Source organism: Eschrichtius robustus, chromosome 2, assembly GCF_028021215.1.
Source record: "Eschrichtius robustus isolate mEscRob2 chromosome 2, mEscRob2.pri, whole genome shotgun sequence".
NCBI lineage: Eukaryota > Metazoa > Chordata > Mammalia > Artiodactyla > Eschrichtiidae > Eschrichtius > Eschrichtius robustus.
This window is the reverse complement of record NC_090825.1, coordinates 107549081-107573425: the sequence shown is the minus strand read 5'-3', so window position 1 is coordinate 107573425 and position 24345 is coordinate 107549081. Positions and strand designations below refer to the sequence as shown.

The 24345-nt window shown below is 35.0% G+C and overlaps 1 protein-coding gene across 1 annotated transcript in view; it reads right to left on the bottom strand.

Annotated features, from left to right (window-relative positions):
- ADAMTS19 (ADAM metallopeptidase with thrombospondin type 1 motif 19) overlaps nucleotides 1–24345 on the bottom strand; it is a 296035-nt gene that overhangs the window by 204353 nt on the left and 67337 nt on the right. The window contains exons 3-6 of the mRNA XM_068534394.1: nucleotides 20410–20575; nucleotides 13591–13763; nucleotides 11898–11981; nucleotides 11065–11222 (exon numbers count right to left, since the gene is read on the bottom strand). Coding sequence (XP_068390495.1) covers nucleotides 11065–11222; nucleotides 11898–11981; nucleotides 13591–13763; nucleotides 20410–20575 — 581 coding nt within the window. The remainder of the gene's footprint in view (nucleotides 1–11064; nucleotides 11223–11897; nucleotides 11982–13590; nucleotides 13764–20409; nucleotides 20576–24345) is intronic.

The window sequence follows — 24345 nt, the reverse complement described above, 5'->3', positions numbered from 1 at the left end:
ATCAAAAGCTTTACAGAGAAGCAAAAGCTAAGAGAATTCAGCACCACCAAACCAGCTTTAAAACAAAAGCTAGAAGAACTTCTCTAGGCAGAGAACAAGGGGCCACAACTAGAAACAAGAATTATGAATCGGAAAGCTGACCAGTAAAGGTAAACATACAGTAAAGGTAGGGAACCATCTGCACACAAATATGATATCAAAACCAGCAATAGTGAGGAGAGTACAAATGCAGAATATTGGAAAAGCATTGGAAATTAAGAGACCAGCAACATAAAACAATCTTGTACATATATAGACTACTATATCAAATGCTCATGGTAACCACAAACCAAAATTCTACAATAGATATACACACAAAAAAAGAAAAAGGAATCCAAACACAACACTAAAGATAGTCATCAAATCACAAGAGACAAGAACTAAAGAGGAAGGGAAGAAAAAAGACCTATAAAAATCCAAAACAATTAACAAAATGGCAATAAGAACATAAATATCAGTAATTACATTAAATGTAAATAGATTAAGTGCTCCAACCAAAAGACATAGACTGGCTGAATGGACACAAAAATAAGACCCATATTCATGCTGTCTATGAGAAACCCACTTCAGATCTAGCAACAAAAACATACTGAAAGTGAGGAGATGGAAAAAGGTATTCCACGCAAATGGAAATCAAAGCTGGGGTAGCAATACTCATGTCATACATAAGGGACATTAAAATAAAGACTGTTACAAGAGACAAAGAAGAACACTACATAATAATCAAGGGATCAATCCAAAAAGATATAACAATTGTAAATATATACGCACCCCACATAGGAGCACATCAATATATAAGGCAAATGCTAACAGCCATAAAAGGAGAAATCAATAGTAACACAATAATAGTGGGGGACATTTAATAGCCCACTTTCATCAATGGGCAGATCATCCAGACAGAAAATCAACAAGGAAACACAGGACTTTAATGACACATTAGACCAGATGGACTTGATTGATATTGATAGAGCATTCTATCTGAAAGCAGCAGAACACACATTCTTTTCAAGTGCACATGGAACATTCTCCAGGATAGATCACACTCTGGGCCATAAAGCAAGCCTTGATAAATTTAAGAAAATTAAAATCACATCAAGCATCTTTTCCAACCACAATGCTATGAGATTGGAAATCAACTACAAGAAAAAAAAACACAAACATGTGAAGGCTAAACGATATGTTACTAAACAACCAATGGCTCACTGAGGAAATCAAAAAATACCTAGAGACAAATGAAAAAGAAAACATGACAAAACAAAACCTATGGGATGCAGCAAAAGCAGTTCTAAGAGGGAAGTTTATAGTGATACAAGCTTACCTCAGGAAACAAGAAAAATCTCAAACAGCCTAAACTTACAGCTAAAGCAACTAGAGAAAGAAGAACAAATAAACCCAAAGTTAGTAGAAGGAAAGAAATCATAAAGATCAGAACAGAAATAAATGAAATAGAGATGAACAAAACAATAGAAAAGATCAATGAAACTAAAAGCTGGCTCATTGAAAAGATAAACAAAATTGATAAACTTTCAGTCAGACTAATCAAATAAAAAGGAAAAGGGTTCAAATCAATAAAATTAGAAATGAAAAAGGAGAAGTTACAATGGACACCACAGAAATACAAAGGATCATAAGAGACTACTACAAGAAACTATATGCCAATAAACTGGACAACCTAGAAAAAAAGGACAAATTCTTAGACATGTACAACCTCCCAAGACTGAACCAGGAAGAAATAGAAAATATGAACATACCAATCACAAGTAATGAAATTGAAACCGTGATGAAAAACTCACAACGAACAAAAAAGTCCAGGACTTTTGCTGGCTTCACATGTGAATTCTGTCAAACATTTAGAGAAGAGTTAACACCTACCCTTCTGAAAACTATTCCAAAATATTGCAGAGGAAAACACTCCCAAACTCATTCTATGAGGTCACCATCACCCTGATACCAAAACCAGACAAAGATACCACAAAAAAAGAAAATTACAGACCAATATCACTGATGAACACAGATACAAAAATCCTCAAGAAAATACTAGCAAACCAAATCCAACAATACATAAAAAGGATCATACACCAAGATCAAATGGGACTTACCCTACGGATGCAAGGATTTTTCAATCTCTGCAAATCAATCAGTATGATACACCACATTAACAAATTGAAGAATAAAAACCATATGATCATCTCTATAGATGCAGAAAAAGCTTCTGACAAAATTCAACACCCATTTATGGTAAAAACTCTCCAGAAAGTGGGCATAGAAGGAACCCACCTCAACATAATAAAGGCCATCTATGATAAACCCATAGCTAACATCATATTCAATGGTGAAAAGCTGAAAGTATTTCCTCTAAGATCAGGAACAAGACAAAGATGTCCCCTCTTGTCACTTTTACTTAACATAGTTTTGGAAGTCCTAGCCACGGCAATCAGAGAAGAAAAAGAAATAAAAGGAATACAAATTGGAAAAGAAGAAGTAAAACTGTCACTGTTTGTAGATGACATGATACTATACATGGAAAGTCCTAAAGCTGCTACCAGAAAACTAGTAGAGTTCATCAATGAATTTGGTAAAGTTGCAGGATACAAAATTAATGCACAGAAATCCGTTGCATTTCTTTACACTAACAAAATATCAGAAAGAGAAAATTTTTAAAATCTCATTTACCATTACATCAAAAAGAATAAAATACCTAGGAATAAACCTACCCAAGGAGACAAAAGGCCTGTACTCCGAAAACTATATGACACTGATGAAAGAAATCAAACATGACACAAACAGATGGAAAGATATACCATGCTCTTGGATTGGAAGAATCAATATTGTCAAAATGACTATACCACCCAAGGCAATCTACAGATTCAATGAAATCCTTATCAAATAACCAATGGTATTTTTTGCAGATCTAGAACAAAAAAATCTTAAAATTTGTATGAAAACACAAAAGACCCCAAATAGCTAAAGCAATCTTGAGGAAAAAAAACTACCAGAGCTGGAGGAATCAGGCTCCTTGACTTCAGGCTATACTACAAAGGTACAGTCATCAAAACAGTATGGTACTGGCACAAAGACAGACTTATAGATCAGTGGAAAAGGGTAGAAAGTCCAGAAATTATCTCATGCACCTATGTTCAATTAATCTATGACAAAGGAGGGAAGAATATATTGATACAATGGAGAAAAGACAGTCTCTTCAATAAGTGGTGCTGGGAAAACTGGACAGCTACATGTAAAAGAATGAAATTAGAACACTCTCTAATGCTACATACAAAAATAAACTCAAAATGGATGAAAGTCCTAAATGTAAGACTGGATATTATAAAAGTCATAGAAAAAAACATAGGCAGAACACTCTGACACAAATCGCAGCAATATCTTTTTGGATCTGCCTACTAGAGTAATGAAAAAAAAAAAAAAAAACAAATGGGACCTAATTAAACTTAAAAGCTTTTTCACAGCAAAGGAAATCATCAACAAAATGAAAAGAAAACCCACAGAATGGGAGAAAATATTGAAAATATTTGCAAACGATGGACCAACAAGGGATTAATCTCCAAAATATACAAACAGCTCATGCAGCTCAATAGCAAAAAAATAAAAACCCAATCAGTAAATGGGCAGAAGACCTAAATAGCCATTTCTCAAAAGAAGATATATAGATGGCCAACAGGCACATGAAAAGATGCTCAACATCAATAATTATTAGAGAAATGCAAATCAAAACTACGATGACATATCACCTCACAGTGGTCGGAACGGCCATCATCAAAAAGTCTACAAACAATAAATGCTGGAGAGGGTGTGGAGAAAAGAGAATCCTCCTGTGCTGTTGGTGGAAATGTAAAGTGGTATAGCCACTATGGAAAACAGTATGGAGGTTGCTTAAAAAAACAAAAATAGAGCTACCATATGATCCAGCAATCCTACTCCTGGGCATATATCTGGAGAAAACTGTAACTCAAAAAGATATATGCACCCCATTGTTCACAGCAGCACTATTTACAATAACCAAGACATGGAAGCAACCTAAATATCCATTGACAGAGGAATTGATGAAGAAGAAGTGGTGCATATATACAATGGAATATTACTCAGCCATAAAAAGAATGAAATAATGCCATTTGTAGCAACATGGATGGACCTAGAGATTATCATAATACTAAGTGAAGTAAGTCAGACAGAGAAATGCAAATACCATATGATATCACTTGTATGTGGAATCTAAAAAAATGATACAAATGAACTTATTTACAAAACAGAAACAGATTTACAGACTTAGAAAACAAACTTATGGTTACCAAAGAGGAAATGTGGGGTGGGGGATAAATTAGGAGGTTGGGATTAACATATATACACTACTATATATAAAATTGATAATCAACAAGGACCTACTGTATAGCACAGGGAACTCTACTCAGTAATAACCTATATAGGAAAAGAATCTGAAAAAGAATAGATATATGTCTATGTATAACTGAACCACTTTGCTGTACACCTGAAACTAACACAACATTGTAAATCAACTATACTCCAATATAAAATAAAAATTAAATTTAAAATAAATAAATAATTTAGTAAAAATCCAATAGTGTTGGTATACAAGGTAGACTTACATTCCTTCAAATATATAAAACATTGAAAGTGTCAGTATTTTATTGAACTCTTCAGTGAACTTACAGTAAAAATCCCATGGCAAGACAGGCTCATTCTACAGAAATGGAAAGTGTAAATTATAAAATAAATTTTCACTGAATATAAAGAGCTAAAAGAAGAAAAAGGAACTCATACTTGTTTCACAATTCCTAGATGTCAGGAATTTTACATATTATTTTCTCATTTAAATTTAAACCTTAATTTGTTCATAAAACTAATACTAGTAATATTTAATATATTAAACTAACCCCATCAAATGTTCTCAATCACTAGAGAATACTTTCAGCCACAGCAGATGATTCTTAACTGTGTCTAAGATAATATGGAATGCAATAATAACCATGGGCTGACCAACTATGAATTAAAAACATTTATTATATAATAATACAACAAAAGATATTTTTGATAGTATGTTGTCCACATTAATGAAAGCTTGCACAGGATCTTATACAATTATTTATGTTTGGAAAAAATTATTGAATGTTCAGTATATGTTAGATGTTATACAAGTTCTTATATTCTTCACTCTGTACTAGTATCCTCATAGTAATGTGACTCATAGAGGTCAAATAGTCAACTCAAGATTACCAGCTACTGTTTGGATAAAAACGGGTCATATATAGTTGATCACCCTTCTTACTGAGTTTTAAAGTTTTAAATATTCATCTATTGTATATATATATATATATATATGTAAATATGCATACACATTATGCATACAAATTCTTCAATAGATATATGTATTGCATCTAGTTTTTCCAATTCTGGGGCTTGTCTTTTCATTTACATAACAATGTTTTTCGACATGATGTGGTTTTAATTTTCAAGAAGCCCAAACGATTATTTTTAATAATTTTTGTTTAATGTTTTTTTGTACCCAATCTAAGAAATCACTGCCCTTCCCACAGTCATGAAGATTTCGTTTTTAATAAAAGTTTTATAGTTGTAGTGTTCTATGATCCATTATGAATTAACATCACTCAAGCAGGGTTGGGTGTTTTTTGTTTGTTTGTTTGTTTTTTGCCACAACCCTTGGCTTGTGGGATCTTAGTTCCTTGACCAGGGATGGCAATGAAAGTGCAGTCGTAACCACTGGACTGCCAGGGAATTCCCCAAGATTCATTTTTTTCAAATGGTTATCCAGGTGTTCTAGAATCACTTGATGAATAGACTATCTTTTCATCTCGAATTATGCTGGTGGTATTACTGAAAGTCAACTGACCGTATATATGTGAGTATATTTCCAGACTCTTTATTCTGTTTTACTAATTTCTATAGCTAACTTTCTATCAAAGTCATCCTGTTTTGATTACCAAATCTTTACAGTAAGTTTTGAAATCAGATAGTGTAAGTCCACCCAATTTGTTCTTTTACAAAATTGTTTTGACTCTTCTAGGTCCTTTCCTATCCCAAATAAATATTGGAATCAGATTGTAATTTCTACAAAAAAAAAAAAAAAAAAAGCCTGCAGAGATCTTCATTGGGATTATAGTGACTCTGTAAGTCAATTTGGGGAAAATGGACATCTTGATAACACAGTCCCCTACATACAAACCTTCTAATTGAGAACTTTCAAAGACATGAAGGTGCGTTCACATGTCCAATCACATAAGTTACTTCACATGTTTGGCATATGCTGTCATGTGCGTGCATCCTCTACAACTGGCTGTGCTTTTGTATACTTTACAGTACTGTATAGAGGACAGGAGTACAGTATCTTTATTTCAAGCCCAGGATGTCCAGAAGCAAGCGTAAAAGCAGTGGTGATGTAGCTGGTACTACTAAAAAGCACCAAGTGATACCGATGGAAATAAAAGTGAAAATAATTGAGAGAGTGGAGCAAAGCGAAAAGATGGTAGACTTCGGTCACTCTTATAACATGAATCGTTCAACCACTGGCACAACTCTAAAGAACAAGGACAAGATCATGTAACACGTGAAGTCTGCTGTGCCGAAGATGTCAACAATAATATCGAAGAAGTGTGGAAAAGTGATGGAGGAGATGGAGAAACTTCTCAGTGTGTGGAGGCTGGACCAGCATCAGCATGGAGTCCCGCTCAGCTTAATGCTGATTCAAGAGAAAGCTAAAAGGCTTTATGAAGACTTGAAGAAGAAACACCGTGAAGAATCAGAGGGCGCATCTTTTAATGCCAGCCACAGCTGGTTTTCATCGGTTCAAGGCTAGAGCCAACCTTCACAACGTAAAAGTAAGTGGTGAGGCAGCAAGTGCAGATACTCAGGAATTTCCTGAAATGCTTTGAGAAATTATTGATGAAGATACATATTTAACTGAGCAGGTTTTTAATGTGGGTGAGACAGGACTGTACTGGAAAAGGATGCCAGACCAAAGTTACATCAGTAAGGAGGAAAAGTTGATGCCAGGCTATAAAGCAGCAAAGGATAGGCTAACTGTTGTTTGGTGGCAATGCTTCTGGCTATATGAAGTTGAAGCCGCTCTTAGTTTATCATTCAGAGAGCCCAAGAGCCCTTAAAAACATTGCCAAGTGCTCTCTTCCTGTTGTGTGGAAGAGTAACTCCAAAGCTGGGTTACACAGGCCATTTTCCAGGACTGGTTTTTCCACCACTTTATCCCGGGGGTAGAGAAATACTGCTTGGAGAAGGACGTCCCATTCAAGATTCTCTTCCTGCTCGACAATGCTCCAGGCCACCCCCCATTCGTGGACAACTTTTATCCCAACGTCAAAGTAGTGCACCTGCCACTGAATACTATGTCGCTCATCCAACCTATGGAACAGGGAGTTATAGCAACTTTCAAGAAATATTATTTATGTCACACTTTTCATCAGGCAGTAAAGGCGAATGATGAATCAGGAACAACCTTGCGACAATTTTGGAAGGACTACTGCATAACATCTACAAGGCCATAAAAAACATTGACTTTGCTTGGCGTGAGGTTACAGCCATCACCATGAATGGGGTTTGGAAGAACCTTTGCCCGCAGTTTGTTCATGATTTTTGTGGATTTGAGAAGATGGATGAGGAGTCCAAAGAGGTCTTCAGCAACTTAGTGACCCTCAGGGAGAAGATGGAGTTAGATCTGCAAGAGGAAATGACTTCATTGAACTCCGTGCTGTGCAACAAGAGGAGCTTACTAATGAAGACCTGGTGGAATTGGAGGCCCAGAGAAAGGACAAAGAGAGACAAGAGGAAGAAGAAGTAACTAAAGAACCAAAGAGATTCACGATGCAGGAAATGGCAAGGGGATTTTCTTTATTTGAGGAGGCACTGTTAGTTTTTGAGGCACAGGACCTGAACGTAGAACAGTGCACGAAGGTTGCAGCAGCCGTTCAGAATGCAATCCAGTGCTACCGTATCATCTATGATGAGAAAAAAAGAGCTACTACCCAGACATCACTGGATTGTTTTTTCTAGAGGGTAGATAGAATTGAATCCAGCGAGGAACCAGAACCTTTGCCATCAATGTCAGGCGTGAGTGAAATTGCAGCTTGCCCTCCGTCTCCTATTGCTGACGATCCTTCAGCTCTACCATCTCCCACCTCCTCTCCCTCCTCCAGTCAGTAACTCTTCTTGCCTGTTCACTCGATGTCAGCCCCTGTTTGCCAGCTGTTGTACTGTACCACTGTACTTTTCAAGGTACTACACTGCAAGATTAAAAATGGTTTTTTTGTGTTTGTTTTTTAAGTATTATTTATGTGAAAAGTATAATAAACCTATTACAGTACAGTTCTGTATGGCCGATTGTGTTAGTTGGGTACCTAGGCTAACTCTGTCAGACTTAACGAACAAATTGAACTTACAAATGCACTCCTGGAACGGAACTCGTTCGTATGTAGGGGACTTAACTGTATTTAGTCTTCCATTGAATAAACCTTTATTTAGATCTTTAATTTCTCCAAGTATAGCTGTGTAGATATCATTTTATTTTGTTATTCTTCATATTTCATGGTTTTGGAAGTTACTGTAAAATTTTCCCAAGTGTTTATTTCTACCATATATAAATACAATTTTTCTTCTAAATTGACTTTATATTCTGTGGCCTTGTAAAATTCAGTTATAAATTCTAGCATTTTTTTCTCCTAGATTGCTTAAAATTTTCTTTGTACCAAGTCATGTCATCTGTGAAGAGACACTTTTTATTTTTTCTTCCCAGGATTTATACCCCCCCCAATTATGGTTATGATTGTCAGCACAATACTGAACAGAAGTGGTAAGTGTGGACATCCTTGCCTGGCTCCCACTCTTAAAAAAATTTTGATTTTCACCATTAATTGTGATGTTAGCTATAGACTTTTTGTGTGTGTATGTGTATGTAGATGCACTTTCATACATTACGAAAATACCCTTAAGAATTCATTAAGAAGTTTTGTTGATAAGGTTTTTCCCCCCAGTACATTAGAGATATCACTTCACTGTCTTTTGGGCTTTTTTTTCTGACAGGAAGTCAGTTATCCATCCTAAGACTGTTTTCTGTGTAATGTATCCTTCCACTCTAGCCAATTCACTTTTTTTTTTCTATATCTTTGGTTTTGACCAATTTTTCTATGATATGCCTAGGTTTCTAAGTTGTTGTTTTTCATGAAATTTGTGAAAACTTTTTGCCATTACATCTTCAAATACTTTTCTTACCCATTCTCACTCTCTTTTGAGATTCCAATGACAGAGGTCCAGTGTTTACATTAATTGGTAAATCCAACTTCTAAGCTATCTTGGGGTCAGTTTCTACTGACTACTTTTCTTTGACCATGGGTCACATTTTCATGTTTTTTTGCTTGGCTAATTTTCATTATGTTCCAGACATTGTATATGATATATTATAGAGATTCAAGATTCTCTTATCTTCCTCTGAAGAGTGCTGTCTCTTGTTTTACTTGCTCCTCACTCTGAATGTAGGTAGGTTTGAGTTTATTCCTTGGTAGGGAGGATCTACCAAAAGCTCAAGATGATTCCCAAACCTTTGTAAACTGGTGGGACTCAACCTCCAAACTCCATCTCCTCTGAATACCTTACTGGGACTTGGTTTTAGGCTTTGTTAGGACAGTTCAAGAGAGGGCTTTTCTCTGGATCATGGTGCCTACTGTGTAGGCCCAGCCTTTCTGTTTTCTCAGATAAATGCCAGGAGTGATGACAAGGTATTAACAAGGCTGCTCCACTCTTGTGGTCCAAATCTGCTCAATTTCTAGTACCTTTTTAACATCCAAACTCCACAGCAACAGCACCCTGATAAATTTTGGGTAGTTTTTATCTCTGTGTATTTAGACCAGCCTTGCAAAGTCCTCACAGATGATCTGCACAAGGACTTCTTGGCACCTCTGCCCACAAAGGATCTTCTTCTCTGGTGCTTTCAGCAGGACCACTGTGCTCTACCTAGATTCCAGCTTGCTGTACCAGTCAAAAAATTGTCCCCAGGCAAAAAGTTGGCTTGGCTGTGGGGCTTACTTAGGAAATTTTCCTTCTTTCAGAGATTGCACTGCTCATTCTCCAGTAACTGCAAGTAGTTGCTTCATAAATGTTTTCCAGTTTTACGGTTGTTTATTGCAGAGGTCCAGTATCAGGTACACCTACAAAGCTGGAAATGGAAGTCCAGTTGTGTTCTTGCATAGAGATTATTTCATCTTTATGAATTATTTATAAGTAGAATAGTTTTTATACAATTCAGCAACAAGAAGCTATCACAAATTCAATAGACTCATTACAGAAAATCATGTTTAAATGTCACTGTGTATTCTGAGATGTGAAATGTCAACATTATTGATACTAAAATTAAATTGCTAGTTAACAATGAACTACCATTCATTTTTACTAGCTCTAAGCAAAACAAACTTGTAAATAATTACTCATACAGAGTGCTCATAGAGAGTTAATTGTTGCTCATCATTTCACCTTCTTATATTTACACTCAGTGCTGCAATACGAATGTCTGAGTAGGACACTCACAATACAGCTCAAAATTAATTAGCTAGAGACTTAATTGAAACTTTTTTCTCAGATGGAAACAGAAAGTCTATCAATTGCTCAATTTAACATACTGGATACTTTATATGGTGATGACTGAAAAACATACCACGTAGGTTCATAAGTTCAAAGTTCCACCAAAATTCACCAGCATTTTCACTTATCGTCACCGTTGGCTACGTCTTCACATCAAAAATTGAGGTTAATTTTTTTTTTTTTGAAATTAATTAACTAAATGTTTAGTCAATATACCAGCCAATATGTGGCTGTTCATAAATCAGTTATGAATTGAGGGAAATGACTAACAGCATTATGCCAAAAGTTTTCTGGAACAGAAAGTCTGGAATAAAAGCATTCTATGAAGGGATTAATAGGATTAACAGCATGGACATCAAATTAAGAATGTCATTTAATTGGCTTTGGAAAATTTACCTTGTTATAAGTATAGCTGCATCCACTGAAGTCATGTCCTCTCCCCAGTTTGTTGACATCTCTAAATGTATATCATTCTTTTTGCCAAATTCTTCATGTTGCCACTTACAAAAGCTCTCTAGCATTTTCTCTCCATGATGCCCAATATATAGATCTGCCTGCAAAAGAAGAGATTTCACTTCAAGGCAAATTATTCTCAGATATACAAAAAAACTAAAAACTGAGGGGACTTCTTGAATTACTAAAGCAGACTGCTGACCATAACATTAATTAGAACCTGGAAGACATTCAGGATTAATTTTGCCTGAGCTAAAAATCTTAAAACTTTGTGAAGGTACAGTAATTACAAAATCTGTTTAATGTTATTCTGAAGAAGAAGAGAGGTGCAATGGAATATTAAGAATGTGGAACTTTTAGACTGAAATCACTCATTATTTACACAATTTAAGAACAAAGGTTTTCCAAAGTACCAGATAAGCAGCATGCTAAAAAGATGCCACAGAATAGTCTCTGTTTAAATTGAATTACAGATAAAGCCCATGCTTAAATAAGAAAATAAAACTGTCATTAAAAATGACTTTTTAAAATTGCATTTTGCAAAGTTAAGGTTTGTTGTCAGGATCCTTAGAAACTAAGAACATTCCAATTTTGGAATATAACTGAGGTATTAACTAAGACTAACGGCCAGTTTTATGTATACTTTAAGTGACTCAGTGGATACTTCTGGATTTCAAGTCAATAAAAAGTAAATCCCTAACATTCCCTTTACTTAAAAGTACCTGAACACAACTTCTCACCCACTTAATTGAACGAAAAACTCAAGACTTTCTTACTGGAGTTTCATGGAGCAGAACAAGCTTTATCACACGAAGATTGACCTGCACACCAAGACTCTTGTGTTGGAAAAGGTTAAAAACCTAAAAACAAATAAAAATAAAAATCCTAAAATAAAACTGAAAAACATCTTAATTTTTCTTAAAGCCCAGACATGGGAGAAGTCTCAATTCAGTTGAGTAATTTTATATATTAAAATTTTTTAAATTATTTTAAAATTAGCTTAATAAGCAATAATTAATTCATTTTAGATACCAAGAAATTTAGACCTAGCATTCTGATATACTCACTGCAGCCTTGATAATCTAGGCATTTCAATGGGGTGCAGAGGGAACGCTGGGCTTTTCACGATACTGAAGAGAAAAATTTTAGTAACTAAACCCTAGAAATTTTCGTAAGACCACAAAATGCTAGTGTCCTTTCTTCTGAGAATATGTCCTGAAAATTCAGCCTGCTTTATGCCACCTCCTAATATATTCCTTAGAGTTTTTTTCTCCCCAAGGCTAACTGCCAAATAGGAACAGGGTTTTTTCAAAGCTCTTCCCTTCAAGGCTGCCCATGAAGACAAGGCCATCGTTGCTTAACGGTTTCAGGTCATCATTATAACTGATTTTCCCAAAACGTGGTATGTGTAACAATGCTGGAAAGGAAGGCAAATTTTGTATGTGGTACCTTGATTTTTTTTGGTAAAATTGAGCATTTAATTTATAATAGAAAATTAAAACTGGCACACCAAACCCACGCTTTCAGAGATAGTACTATTTAAAAGAGACTGAGGTTGGTAGGCTATGCCTGCCTACCCTTTACAGAATGCTGGTTCAGTGGTCAGCAGTTAGCTGAACACAGACAGAAATGACTGAAGTGTGGGAAAATAGGTTCACTGAAAAAAAAACATGCCAGACAATAGCAAAAAATAGTAAAAATAGTAATTTTATATAACATATTTATCCTTGAATTAGTGGTTCTCACCTTGTTTAATATGGCAACTGAAGTTATAAATGGACACTTGCCTTTGGCTTTCATTTATGTTTATTCTCCCCTAAGAACCACTCTTCACGACAACCTTCTAATTCTGCCTTGAAGGAAGTTTACGCAACAGGCTATGCAATTAAATCAAAGGATTCACGTGGTAGTAAGCATCCATAGGATCCTAGGTACAAGTTAGATTTCTACAGTCCAGAAGCTATCAACCAAAGTTAGCTACATGTGATTCAGCTAATAACTATTAGCTATTAGGTCTTACTCATCAACTAGTTTTATATCTGACATGCAATTTTACATACCTATATAAGCGCTCAGTGGATTACCAACCTCCATTTTTGTTCCACCTCATAATCTATAGTACTTTGGGTGGGGCCATGCACATAAACAAATATAACATTTCTGCTATTTCAACAAATGGCCTTTTATAAAAAAGAAAGAAGGGCACAAAAAGAGATAAAAGAATAACAGAAAAAGAGTTTTGCCACATCAAATTAACAATAAGGAGTTTTTACTAGAAGACGTGAATTATTATTTTGATATCTCTTTTGAGATGGATCAATTTGGTACACCTAAAGTATTTTTTTTACTGATGTCAATAAAAGAAAGGAATAGTAATGAGTTAATTTTTAAAGAACTTCATTATACTCACACATTTCTTCCTTAGAGTTTTCTTGAAAAAATTCCAAGCGCACTTTAAAGTTTGCCTACCATATTTAAGATGGTTAGAATGAATCTCCTGGCTGCATCTGCTCCATGATAGGAAACCATTGCTGGGTCTGCAACCACTACAGTCTCTATGTTGTATTCTTGAGGTAATTTGTATGAATATCGTTTCCCTCTTCCACTTTCTGTTATTTTTTTAGATCTAGTTCTTCCTTTATCTGCAACACAGAAATGAATTTTTCAAATGTGCCTCTATCTTAGCAAAGTGAATAAAAAACTTCCATTTCTTCAATAATTAAAAAGAAAGCTTATCGAATACCAACATGTGCTGATGATATAATGGCGAGCAAGACCAAATAAGTTCCCTGCATATAGGGAATCTAAATGAGCATTTGGCTTTGGAACATGACTTTGGAATCAGACAGACTGGACTTCTACCATTTATTAACTCTGCCACTTGGGAAACTAACATCACTCAGTCAGCCTTAGTTTCTTCATCTGTAAAATGAATAACAGTATCACCTGCTTTCTAGAGTTGTGGGTGGCTTACAGTAAGATCACATTTGTAGAAGTTTTAGCACAGAGATTCATATAAATAAAATAATTCCATATATAAAAGACACCATGATTTTCATTTTGAAATCAGTGACAAAATAACGGTCAACTTGCCAGAAGTGCCCGAAGTGACTGACCCATACATCCTAATGTCAGGCAGGTGCCCCTATTTACTCAAACTATATACATGGGTTACACAGGAATTGGTTCTGCCTTCCATCAGGATTATATAGAAGTTATGACCTCAGGGTACCAGATTCCTCAAACAGGGCCAGATAAAAGCAGTAACCACAAATAAACATATTTATAAATTTAACTACATAAAAATGTAAAATTTCTGTTTATGAAAATATGCCACTAACAGAATGAAAAGCAGGCAACCAAGTGGGAGAAGATATTTACAGTACTTTTCCATAATAAAGTAATAAAAAGCTACTCTAAATCAATAACAGATAACCCAATTGAAAAATTGGCCACAAATCTGAAGAGCCATTTCAGGAGCTCCAAATGGTTAATTAGCATATGAGAAGGTGCTCAATAGCATTAGTCTTCAGAGAAATGCGAATTAACCGCAGTAAATTAAATAAATTAAAATCCCCAGATTGGGTAAGCTAGAGATGATTGGTGCCTAGGAGTGGGCACAAGGGGGACATCTACGGTGCTGATATTTTCTATACTCTGATCTGAGTCATACCTACGTGGTTATGTTCATTTTGGGAAAATTCAGCAGTTGGCCACATCATTTGTGCAACTTCCTGTATGCATGTGGTACCTTAATAACGAATTTATGATTTTAACAGCTTTATTGAGGGGTAATTTACACGCCATAACATGTAGCCATTTAAATGTACAGTTCAATTGTCCTTGACAAGTTTTTACAATTGTGCAATGATCTCCGCAATCCATTGTTATATTAGCTATCACCTGTTCCTCTCCTTGCCATTTACCAAAATTCTGTTGATGTCACTAAATAGCTGTCATCTTCTTTCCCAAACTTGTACTTTTAGGCCGACATCTTTTATATGTTTGTATTCTAATTTTAGTGGAGCCCCCAGAAGTAAACATGTGTGCTTGGTGGAATCCCATGGATATAAAAACGTGTGTCCAGTTAGTCACGTTTCCATGAACATCTTTGTTTTGAATTTGTATGTATGCTCATAGTTCCAGTCCATCATCTTGGTTTCTGATAAATTCCCTTTTGTGAGTCTTGTTCCAGGTACTTTAACTTTGATGTCAGTTCTATTCTATTCTATCTTATCCTATCCTACTACCTATTCCACCTTACTTGCCTTCTAACACCCTTTCATGATGCCAGGATTAGTTTATCTCTTCTATTCTTGAGCTACTGGGTCCCTTCTATTACTAACTTCTAGGTCCAACTGAGTTAGCTCTGAGCTCTAACATGAAGTAGATCCTGCCACGATTGCTGGAAACTTCACTGTTCTCAGATATCTCCATAAATTACGGTTTCTCATTTTTTGTCACAGGGACACAGACTAAAAACCTATTTAACAAAGTTTTATCCAAATGTCAAGTAGAGACAGTTAACTAAGTTAACAAAAGTGTTACGAAAATAAATGCAAAGGCTCCTTATTTAACAACAATAAGCATTATATTATGAAACAAGAAAATGCAAAAGGACAAAAGCAACAGTAGCCATCTGCAACAGAATCACTATAGTTAAAAGTAAATTTTATGAATCCGTATTTAGTACCAGCAGTTAATACCAAAGACCTTCATGAAGGACAGAATAAGAAATTGGTTTTATTAGTATCTTAAGATCTACAACAGTTAGGAATAAATTTTGTAGTTTTTCTAATTGTAATCGCAATCCTACTTATGGTTATATATTAGTATACTATCATATAAACGTATAATATTTAGTAGGAGACATTCCTACAGGTATACGAAAAGGCTCATCTTGGCAGGGTCAACCCCTAATAAACTGATTATGGGGGAAAAATAGATAGATAGATAGATAGATAGATAGATAGATAGATAGATAGATAGATACAGAGACACTCAGACACACAGATCTGGCAGCTCTCCTAGATGGCTACATCACTGATCTTCTGTGTAAAAATCACACAGTGGTAGGAATAGAAAGGATGAGATGATAGGCAACATATTAGAAAGGAGACATCACCCTCAGCAAAATTAATCAGACTAAAAAGAGGAAAAGGGATGTGGTTAGAATTACTCTTTCTTGTTGCTGTTGTTTATGTGTGTGTAGGGTGTTTAGTGTTTATTTTCGAGTGACTAGGTAGATAGTGGGGAACATCAGCAGAGCAGTTTGGGAGGAAAGATGATGGATTCAGCCATAGATTTAGTAAGTCTGAGATGCCTGAGGGACATCTGAGTAGAAGTTACTAAACACCTGACAGTCAGGAGAGAGGTTAAAATGGAGATAGAGTTTGGAACTAAACAATATGTAAGTGAAGTTGAACCCATGGATTTGGATTCTATCACCCCAGGGAAGCAAGTGGCATGAGAAGTAGAAAGAAAAGGAGGAAGTCCTGGGAAATGCCTACATTTAGGGGGTGCACATATGGAAGAAGACAGGCCCATGGAGGAGACAGAAACATAAGAAAAATAAAAGGAGAGCTAATATGAAACTGAGGGGATAATTATAAAATGCGGGGCTTTTCGACCATATCAAGAGTGATGAAGAGACCATGTAAGGGAGAGACAGAAAAATTTGTTACCCTTATTGCCCCAGCTAATGATAGCTGTGATGGCCCCAAACTGTCAGTGTGCTACATCCTTAATTGCACGTTATATTTAAATAGGCTATTTGGAACATTCTAGGTTTCTTAAGAATCCCAATACCATGATTCTATGACTCCATTATATAAGGTAGCCATTGTGTGTGAAAATCATGCATAGCGAAGTTATCTTTTTATTAAGTTGCTTCCTTTGATGTCTTCATTGTCTACATCAACCACATTGAGGTCATTCTTCATCTCCTCAATCCTGAGACCATTTTCTACCCAGGTGCATGTATAAAAACAATAGAGTTGATACCACACGCTTTCAGTTAAAGATCTTTAAATGTGTATTCACCAGTGCTCACCATGTGCTCCCCGTAATACCCTCCACATACTGACAATCATCTCCACAACCGTTATGGTTGACATATGGAAACTATTTCAGTAGTGGTTGGGTTAAGTTAGCTCTTAGAATAGAGATGATCTCTATATCCTGCTCAAATAGATCGGTCTTCCTTCAATTCTATAAATCTCGTTCTTGTTCACACAGAGTAGCAGACATACTCACAAGCTTATACTAAATGTTAAGGAATATATATTGATTGATAATGTCACTTGCCTGCTTACAGTCTTCAAAGACCACATTTTGCCTTCCAGATAAAGTCCTTATTACCACAGCCCCCAAGTCCCCTCATTATCTCATCCATGACTACTTTTCCAGGCTTGTGTCTCATGTCCACACTGTAGACATTGGATGCTATCCCCTGCCTTTATACTTTTGTATTTATTGTTCCGTCTGCCTGAAATGCTCTTTCCCTGTCTAACAACGTCCACTAAATTTTCACATATGTTTTCCATTTTCACACATAATCTCATTTAATTTGGACAACTGCCCTGAAGTTTGGGTACCACTACACCCATTTTGTATATTGTAAATGGAGCTTTGGAGAGATCAAGGAAGTTTTCCAAAGTCACACAGGTAGGGGGCAGCGGCATAAGGATGTGAACACATGCAGTCTGACCCCAAAGTCCATTTTCTTAACCTGCACACTCTGTTCCCTTTTCTCCCTATAGTCTGGATAAGTTTTACTTGATCTTTGAGGCTCAACGCCCACCCCCCCCCCCCGCCACCAAATAACAGAAGCTTAGAATCTTGGGTACTGAGTCTGTCATAGTTCTTATTATAGATAGTATAATTACTCATTTACCAGTTTGTCTAAAATAATACATTGGTCACCTCTTAAGAATAAGAGCTGTGTCATTTAGCTCTATATCCCTGTGAGGTGACTGGTCCTGCTTATGTTGCAAATAAAGAATTTAAGGTTCAAAAGTTCAAGGGAAATGAAGAAGAGTATCTAGCTGGAGTGAGACTGAAGCTAGGCCTTGAATCCAGGGCCTCTGACTCTCAACCTCATGTGCCTTTCTTTCCTCTATGTTATCCGTTAATAAAAGAACACAACAAAGTCATCCTAAACTATGAAGTGCCTGTTTAGAAAAAATATTTACGTAATCAATACATACAAACACAATACACTTGAGACATTAACATGATGAAGGGGAAAAGGGCAAAGACCAAGTTGAATACAAATACGCTTTATGATTCCATTGTGAAAAGGCAATTACTGCAACATTATCCAAATCTGAATCATGTTTTTAATATGTTAATATATCAGCTTGAAGTAAGAGGGGAAGAACTGCAATTAGACTTATACTGATAAGTAAATGAATATTTTATTTCATGGATTGCTCATTTTAAAATGATTTTTAAATTTCTAGACCCTTAAAAAGCATCGAAAATAGTTAAGTTCAGTAAAGCACCCAACTGACGATAGCTTAGCACTCCTTCTATGAAAGTGCTTGATCCAAACAGGTCAATTAAGATATAACAGTCATGCCTTAAAAAAAATTAGGAAATTTATGAACAATGTCTGTCAAATATGAACTGTGTATTTATGCTTTATAAACCTATCAAAAATAAGAATTTTCTAGAAACGTTTCCTCCGTGCATAATGGCACACAAAGCCTGCTTTATGTCATCTGTATACATGAGTAATTAGAACAGCTGGAACTTACTATGATTCGAAAGTTGCATAGTGCAGATTTTCAGTATAACTCACACAAGGCAATCTCCTTAAATGGACTAAATCCAAGTTGTTGCTGTTATCATTTCACGATATAAAAACCTTTCTTTTGCTTGTTCATACTATGACTTTTGTTCAGCTGTTTTTTATCTCCATTGTGTCTACAGTTCTTAGACTAGAGAAGAGGGATGTGTCTTATTTAAATTGACTTGATCATGTACGTTGAATAATGTGACACAGAGGTAGACTCACTTAACCACTTTTGAAGATAATTCCAATACAGACTGATATCATGAGCTTTTGCAAAAGAAAACAGAGATCATAAATTAATTTGAGATAATATATCTAAAGAGAAACATATTGAAATTCTTTCTGAATTTGAACATACTAGACAATTGATGATATGAACATGCTATGGCCTCTGCAAATGTTACTTATTATCACAATTTGTATACCTAAATCAGCCTCAGATACCATAACCAATGTTAGAATTGCTATCTTGGCACTAACTACACTAACACCTAATTTTAAATCTCCAAGTCAAATTTTAAAGTCTTTACACCAAAAATTCTTCAATAAATTCATATTTCCTCAGATACTATATGGAAATATTTCTCATCTCAGTGAATATTCACTGAGATGTCTGCATTAGATGTCCAAATATTTTTCCTAGGGAAACCACTGAATGCTGACTATGACTTTCAGGTCCTACTTATGTAATAGAAATCATTCATTTTCCTTATCCTTCTTGCTAATGCCACAGATCTCTGCCAAAGGAAGTAATAAGGAAGTGTACAAAACAGTCACCCTATTTTACTTCTGTGAAAAATTGGCAGACAAACAGAGACCCGGATTTGATGGTTGGGAAAGTTTATGAGCCACTGAAACTTCCAGATTTAAAGTATTCTGACACTGAGAATAAAATTCAAAGAAGTAAATCCTGACTCTTCTTCCTATTCCTCTGCCAATTTTAACCTTCAAGATGATTTTTACTTGAGTCAAATAGAAAAAGAAGAAAAAGTAGAAGATGCTTCTGGTCAAAGTAAAGAGATATCTATGATGTTCTCAGGGAGGTGGACTGAAATAAGACCATGAGCTCACAGTATTCAGTTTCAGGGAATCTGGAATTCTCTCGGTGTCATTTCTATTCCAGTGAGGGGAACAGTATCCCATGAGTATCCCTCTTGAGGGATATAGAGCATGTAATATATTAATATCTGAAGTCTTTTTGAGTTTCTATTTTTTGATATTAAAATGTACTATTTCATAGAAAACTAAAAGATAAGTCTAAAAAAGATATGTAATTGTCATTAACCAAGAGAGATTCCATATTAAAAAAGATAAAGCTGGTGGATGGATGGATGGATGGATAGACAGAAAGACAGAGAGGGAGGGAGGGAGGGGTGGGAAAGGGAGGAAGGAAGAGAGGGATGGAGGGAGGGAGGAAGCGAGGGGGGATTTATTAAAGGATTCATCTCACATTGCATATTTAGTTAAACCCTTTTAGGAGAAGGCATTACCTGAAATGACACCACAGTAATGACTGTGAGGAGCTGACTTCTCTGTGACTTTTTCCTCCACGGACCTTTTCTGCCTATATACACGGTGTGGGTGACCCGTTATGGCCATTGTATCATTGAGTGGTTCAATAAATATGAAGTCCTCATTGAGCTGTATGAATCCCATCTGGAATATATAACATAGAAAGATACGTATGAAATATCATTCGAATAAGTTACTTTCTGGGTTCTCCCACTCACATCCACTCTGTTTTCTTCCACGTATGTGCATACGTTTTTCTAGTGAAGCTATGTTAGCAACCCCACTAATAATGTAACTGTCTTCCCATTTTACTACTTCATCTTTAGGTACTTTATTGCACTAGCATAAACTTCATTTAGTTAGCCTTAGCCTGTGAGGGAGGCTAGATGCCAGCAACAGATGCACAGTAAAAATTCTGGAATGTTAAAGGCTCACTTTGGGAGACCCATGGGGTCACTTACATGTACAGCATGTACAGAAGAGCAATATAGTTTTTAATTGCATACACAGGACAGTACAACATTTTGACAATCATTATTTAATAAAATAATTCATGTAACATACCACGGTAAATGTAGGACACATAACATTAAAGTTATTATATAAAATACTCTTAAGCCTTCTACTAAACATTTTTGAAAACCCTTGAACAATAAATTACAGAAAAAATGAAGCATCACTTACATAAACAAGTTTCATTTCATACAATGCCATATTTTGAAGTTAGCCAGTTGTGGACAGAGGGCTAAAAACTGTAAAATATGATTATGATCAGCAAAAAGAACTTATAACAAGTAGGTATTCTTTTATTATATTGAAGCTAAGCCTAGTCATTTCTTCCCTTACTTTTTTAGAATATAAATTTGAATTATAACTAGGAAAATATTTTACATGGAAGAATATATAACTTGATCTTTCCAATTTTCATTGTTTTACTCTACTGCAATATATATATAATGCATATTTGATTTATATTGTTAACTCTTTAGTAAACAATTTTTAAGAAATAATTCCCTAGAACCTGCATTGTTCATAACCAATATGCTAATATGAAAGTTATCAAATGCTGTTTTGCATTAACTTTATAAAAATCATATACAGTTCATCTTAATTTGATTCATATATAATTAGCATAGTAATATAATTATTTCTTCAGATACAGTAATTGTTTCAAACTGAATATATTTTTAAAATCTAGGCTAAAAAAAAACTTTTCCTTAGAAGAAGAGGTCTTTTTGTTTTGTTTTAATTACTAAAGTGTATTGCATCTTCTATATGGAAAGACCAGGTGATTGCCAATAGGCTGATTTTTTTCTGTACATTTTATTCTTTATATTAGAATAAAGATATAAGATACCTATTCTTCTTACATAAGATATAAGATATCTATTCTACCTATATAAGATACCTATTCTACCTGAAGAATATCTTCATTATATGATAACTAAAGAATATCATTATATGATAACTAATGAATATCTTCATTATAAGATAACTAAAGAATAAATCTAAAAATCCTCATCAACTTCATTTTATTGAAGTTTTTATATCACTAATAAAATTCTCAAGTACTAGGATGGCAGCTCCACCACCTAGACTTGTCCCCTTCTCCTCTCTCTCTTCCTGCCTTTTCCTGTCTCTTTCCCAGTTCCTCCCTCTCCCTCTCTTGTTCTCACACACACGTGCACACATGCACGCACACATACATCATTTGTGGGTGGGGATAATGCAAAAAAAAGATTTACTCTAATGATTCTTTCAAAATATCAGGCAAGTATATATTTGGGTCATTTTTGTGTAATTTTAATATGACTTTCAATGAGTTCTTTTATTTTCCATACATGTTTTCATTCTCTCAAATATGAAATCAGCTTGAATTTTAAAGTAATTACATGAAACACAAAAAATTTTCCCTAGAGCCTAATTTGATGGGAATAAAAGAGAGTCTCAAATATTTTAAAATTTAAGTAATAATTATTAAGGATGTAGTACACCTACACATGGATTGATAAGCAGTGTCATATTATCATTGATCCACATTGTGAAAATACAGAACTGTGTTTCTCTTGTCTTATACGTAAATGTGATTCTGAGGTTCAGTCAGTATTCAAGGCCACTAATAAAACTGACAGTGTGACTGATGACTAAGATAATAATTGTTATGATGCTCAGTTTCCCTTAATCATAAATTTGCGATCTGATATATTCTTTCAATGGGTTATAAGCATGGTAAGATTTATAACAATAAACCCTATAAAATTTAACTGCATACTATCATATAAAATTTAATGACCTCAAGAAGAGATTCTGGATTTAAGATTATTTCGGTTCATAACCTACTACTAGCGTGTAACTATGAGAAAGTTACAGCATCTTTATACAACAGCTTCATAGCGTTGTTTGGAATATTTTTTAAAAGCATTTTTTAAGCACATGTAATGCTCCTGTCATAGAATCAGATACTGAGTAACCCGCTCAATAAATGTTCATTATAATTTTTATTTTATTAATAAGGATAATCATAATAAATATAAGCAGCCAAACATTTGAGATTGGACTGAAGGGCTCAGAGAGTCCAAAGAATTAAAATTTATTCGTCTTTGTATCCCCACACTAGCATATTAAATACTGTCTCAAATAAATGTGGTCTTTTTTTTTTTAGTTACGATTTGGAAACCTCTTCATAACACAGCATTCTCTGTTGTGTTGGGATTTTATCTATACACATTTTTAAAAACAAGGTCACTTTTAAAAAGAAAAAAATGTTGGAATAATTATAAATGATGACTCATCCATTCAACACATATTTACTGTCTGACCACAGTGTACCAGACTCGTTTCACTCTAGGGCATATTTAGCATCAAGTGTTCAGGTTCTCTATAGGGAAGGGTTTTCTCTCTGAGACCAGAATACTATCTAACAGCAGAGGAAGTGCTCTAGCTTGGGTTGGTATCTTTCAAGCAGAACTGCAGGAAATTATGAAGTTTTCTGTGTCCCCACAAAGGGCTCCCCTATTCCACTAACAAAATGGATAGTTTTATCTATGCTATGAATTTACAAGCCATGGAAGAACACAAATTCACATCAACCTCTCTTTACAAGTCCTCCTGTGTTTGACAATACACAATTAGGCAGCATTCACTTTAGTGCAAATATTGTCCTTTCAATTTTAGAAGGGAAGAAAATTAATTGTGTATTGACATGGCACAATACAGTCTCTAAAATAAATGCGAACTATATAAGAATTTTCTCCCAGATTGCCCTTTTTAGATTTTTCAAAATGATTTTAACAATTTTGAGATATTTCATGCAAACATTTGGAAATGAAATTAAAAGAAGTTGTTCCCTGCCTTGTTCCAGTCATCATGTACATTTTCTCATACAATGGCATCTGTTCTATTGTCACTGAATCTTATTCTCTGATTTGACAATTTAGCAAACATTTCAGTATTTTGAAAATCTACCACTGCTTATGTGAAAATACGTTACCAGCCATTTCTTGTCTTACTGGTTCTGATATTTTACTTTCTCTATTTAGATGCCCCTGTGCTTTTTAAAACAACCATTAACACTGATCTCCATGAAGGTGTACTGACACTGCCACCAAATTCTAATTACAATATGAAATTAGACTTGGCCAATGTGCATAGATTTTTATATACCGTTGCTTCAGTTCACCAAATACAAACGTTTCATTTGTTCAAATTCAAATTAACTATGTCTACTAAAGAGATGAACAGAGTCTAAATTCCTAATGCATATGTCACAAGCATAAATTAAAAATGACTAAAAAAATTAGAAAGCAACCTAGCACTCGCCAATCTTGTTTCCATTCCTACCAGGTTAACTACTTCAGTTCCCCTGCCTCACTTCCTATTCACTTAAGGAACTGAAGCGCTACTATAACTACTAC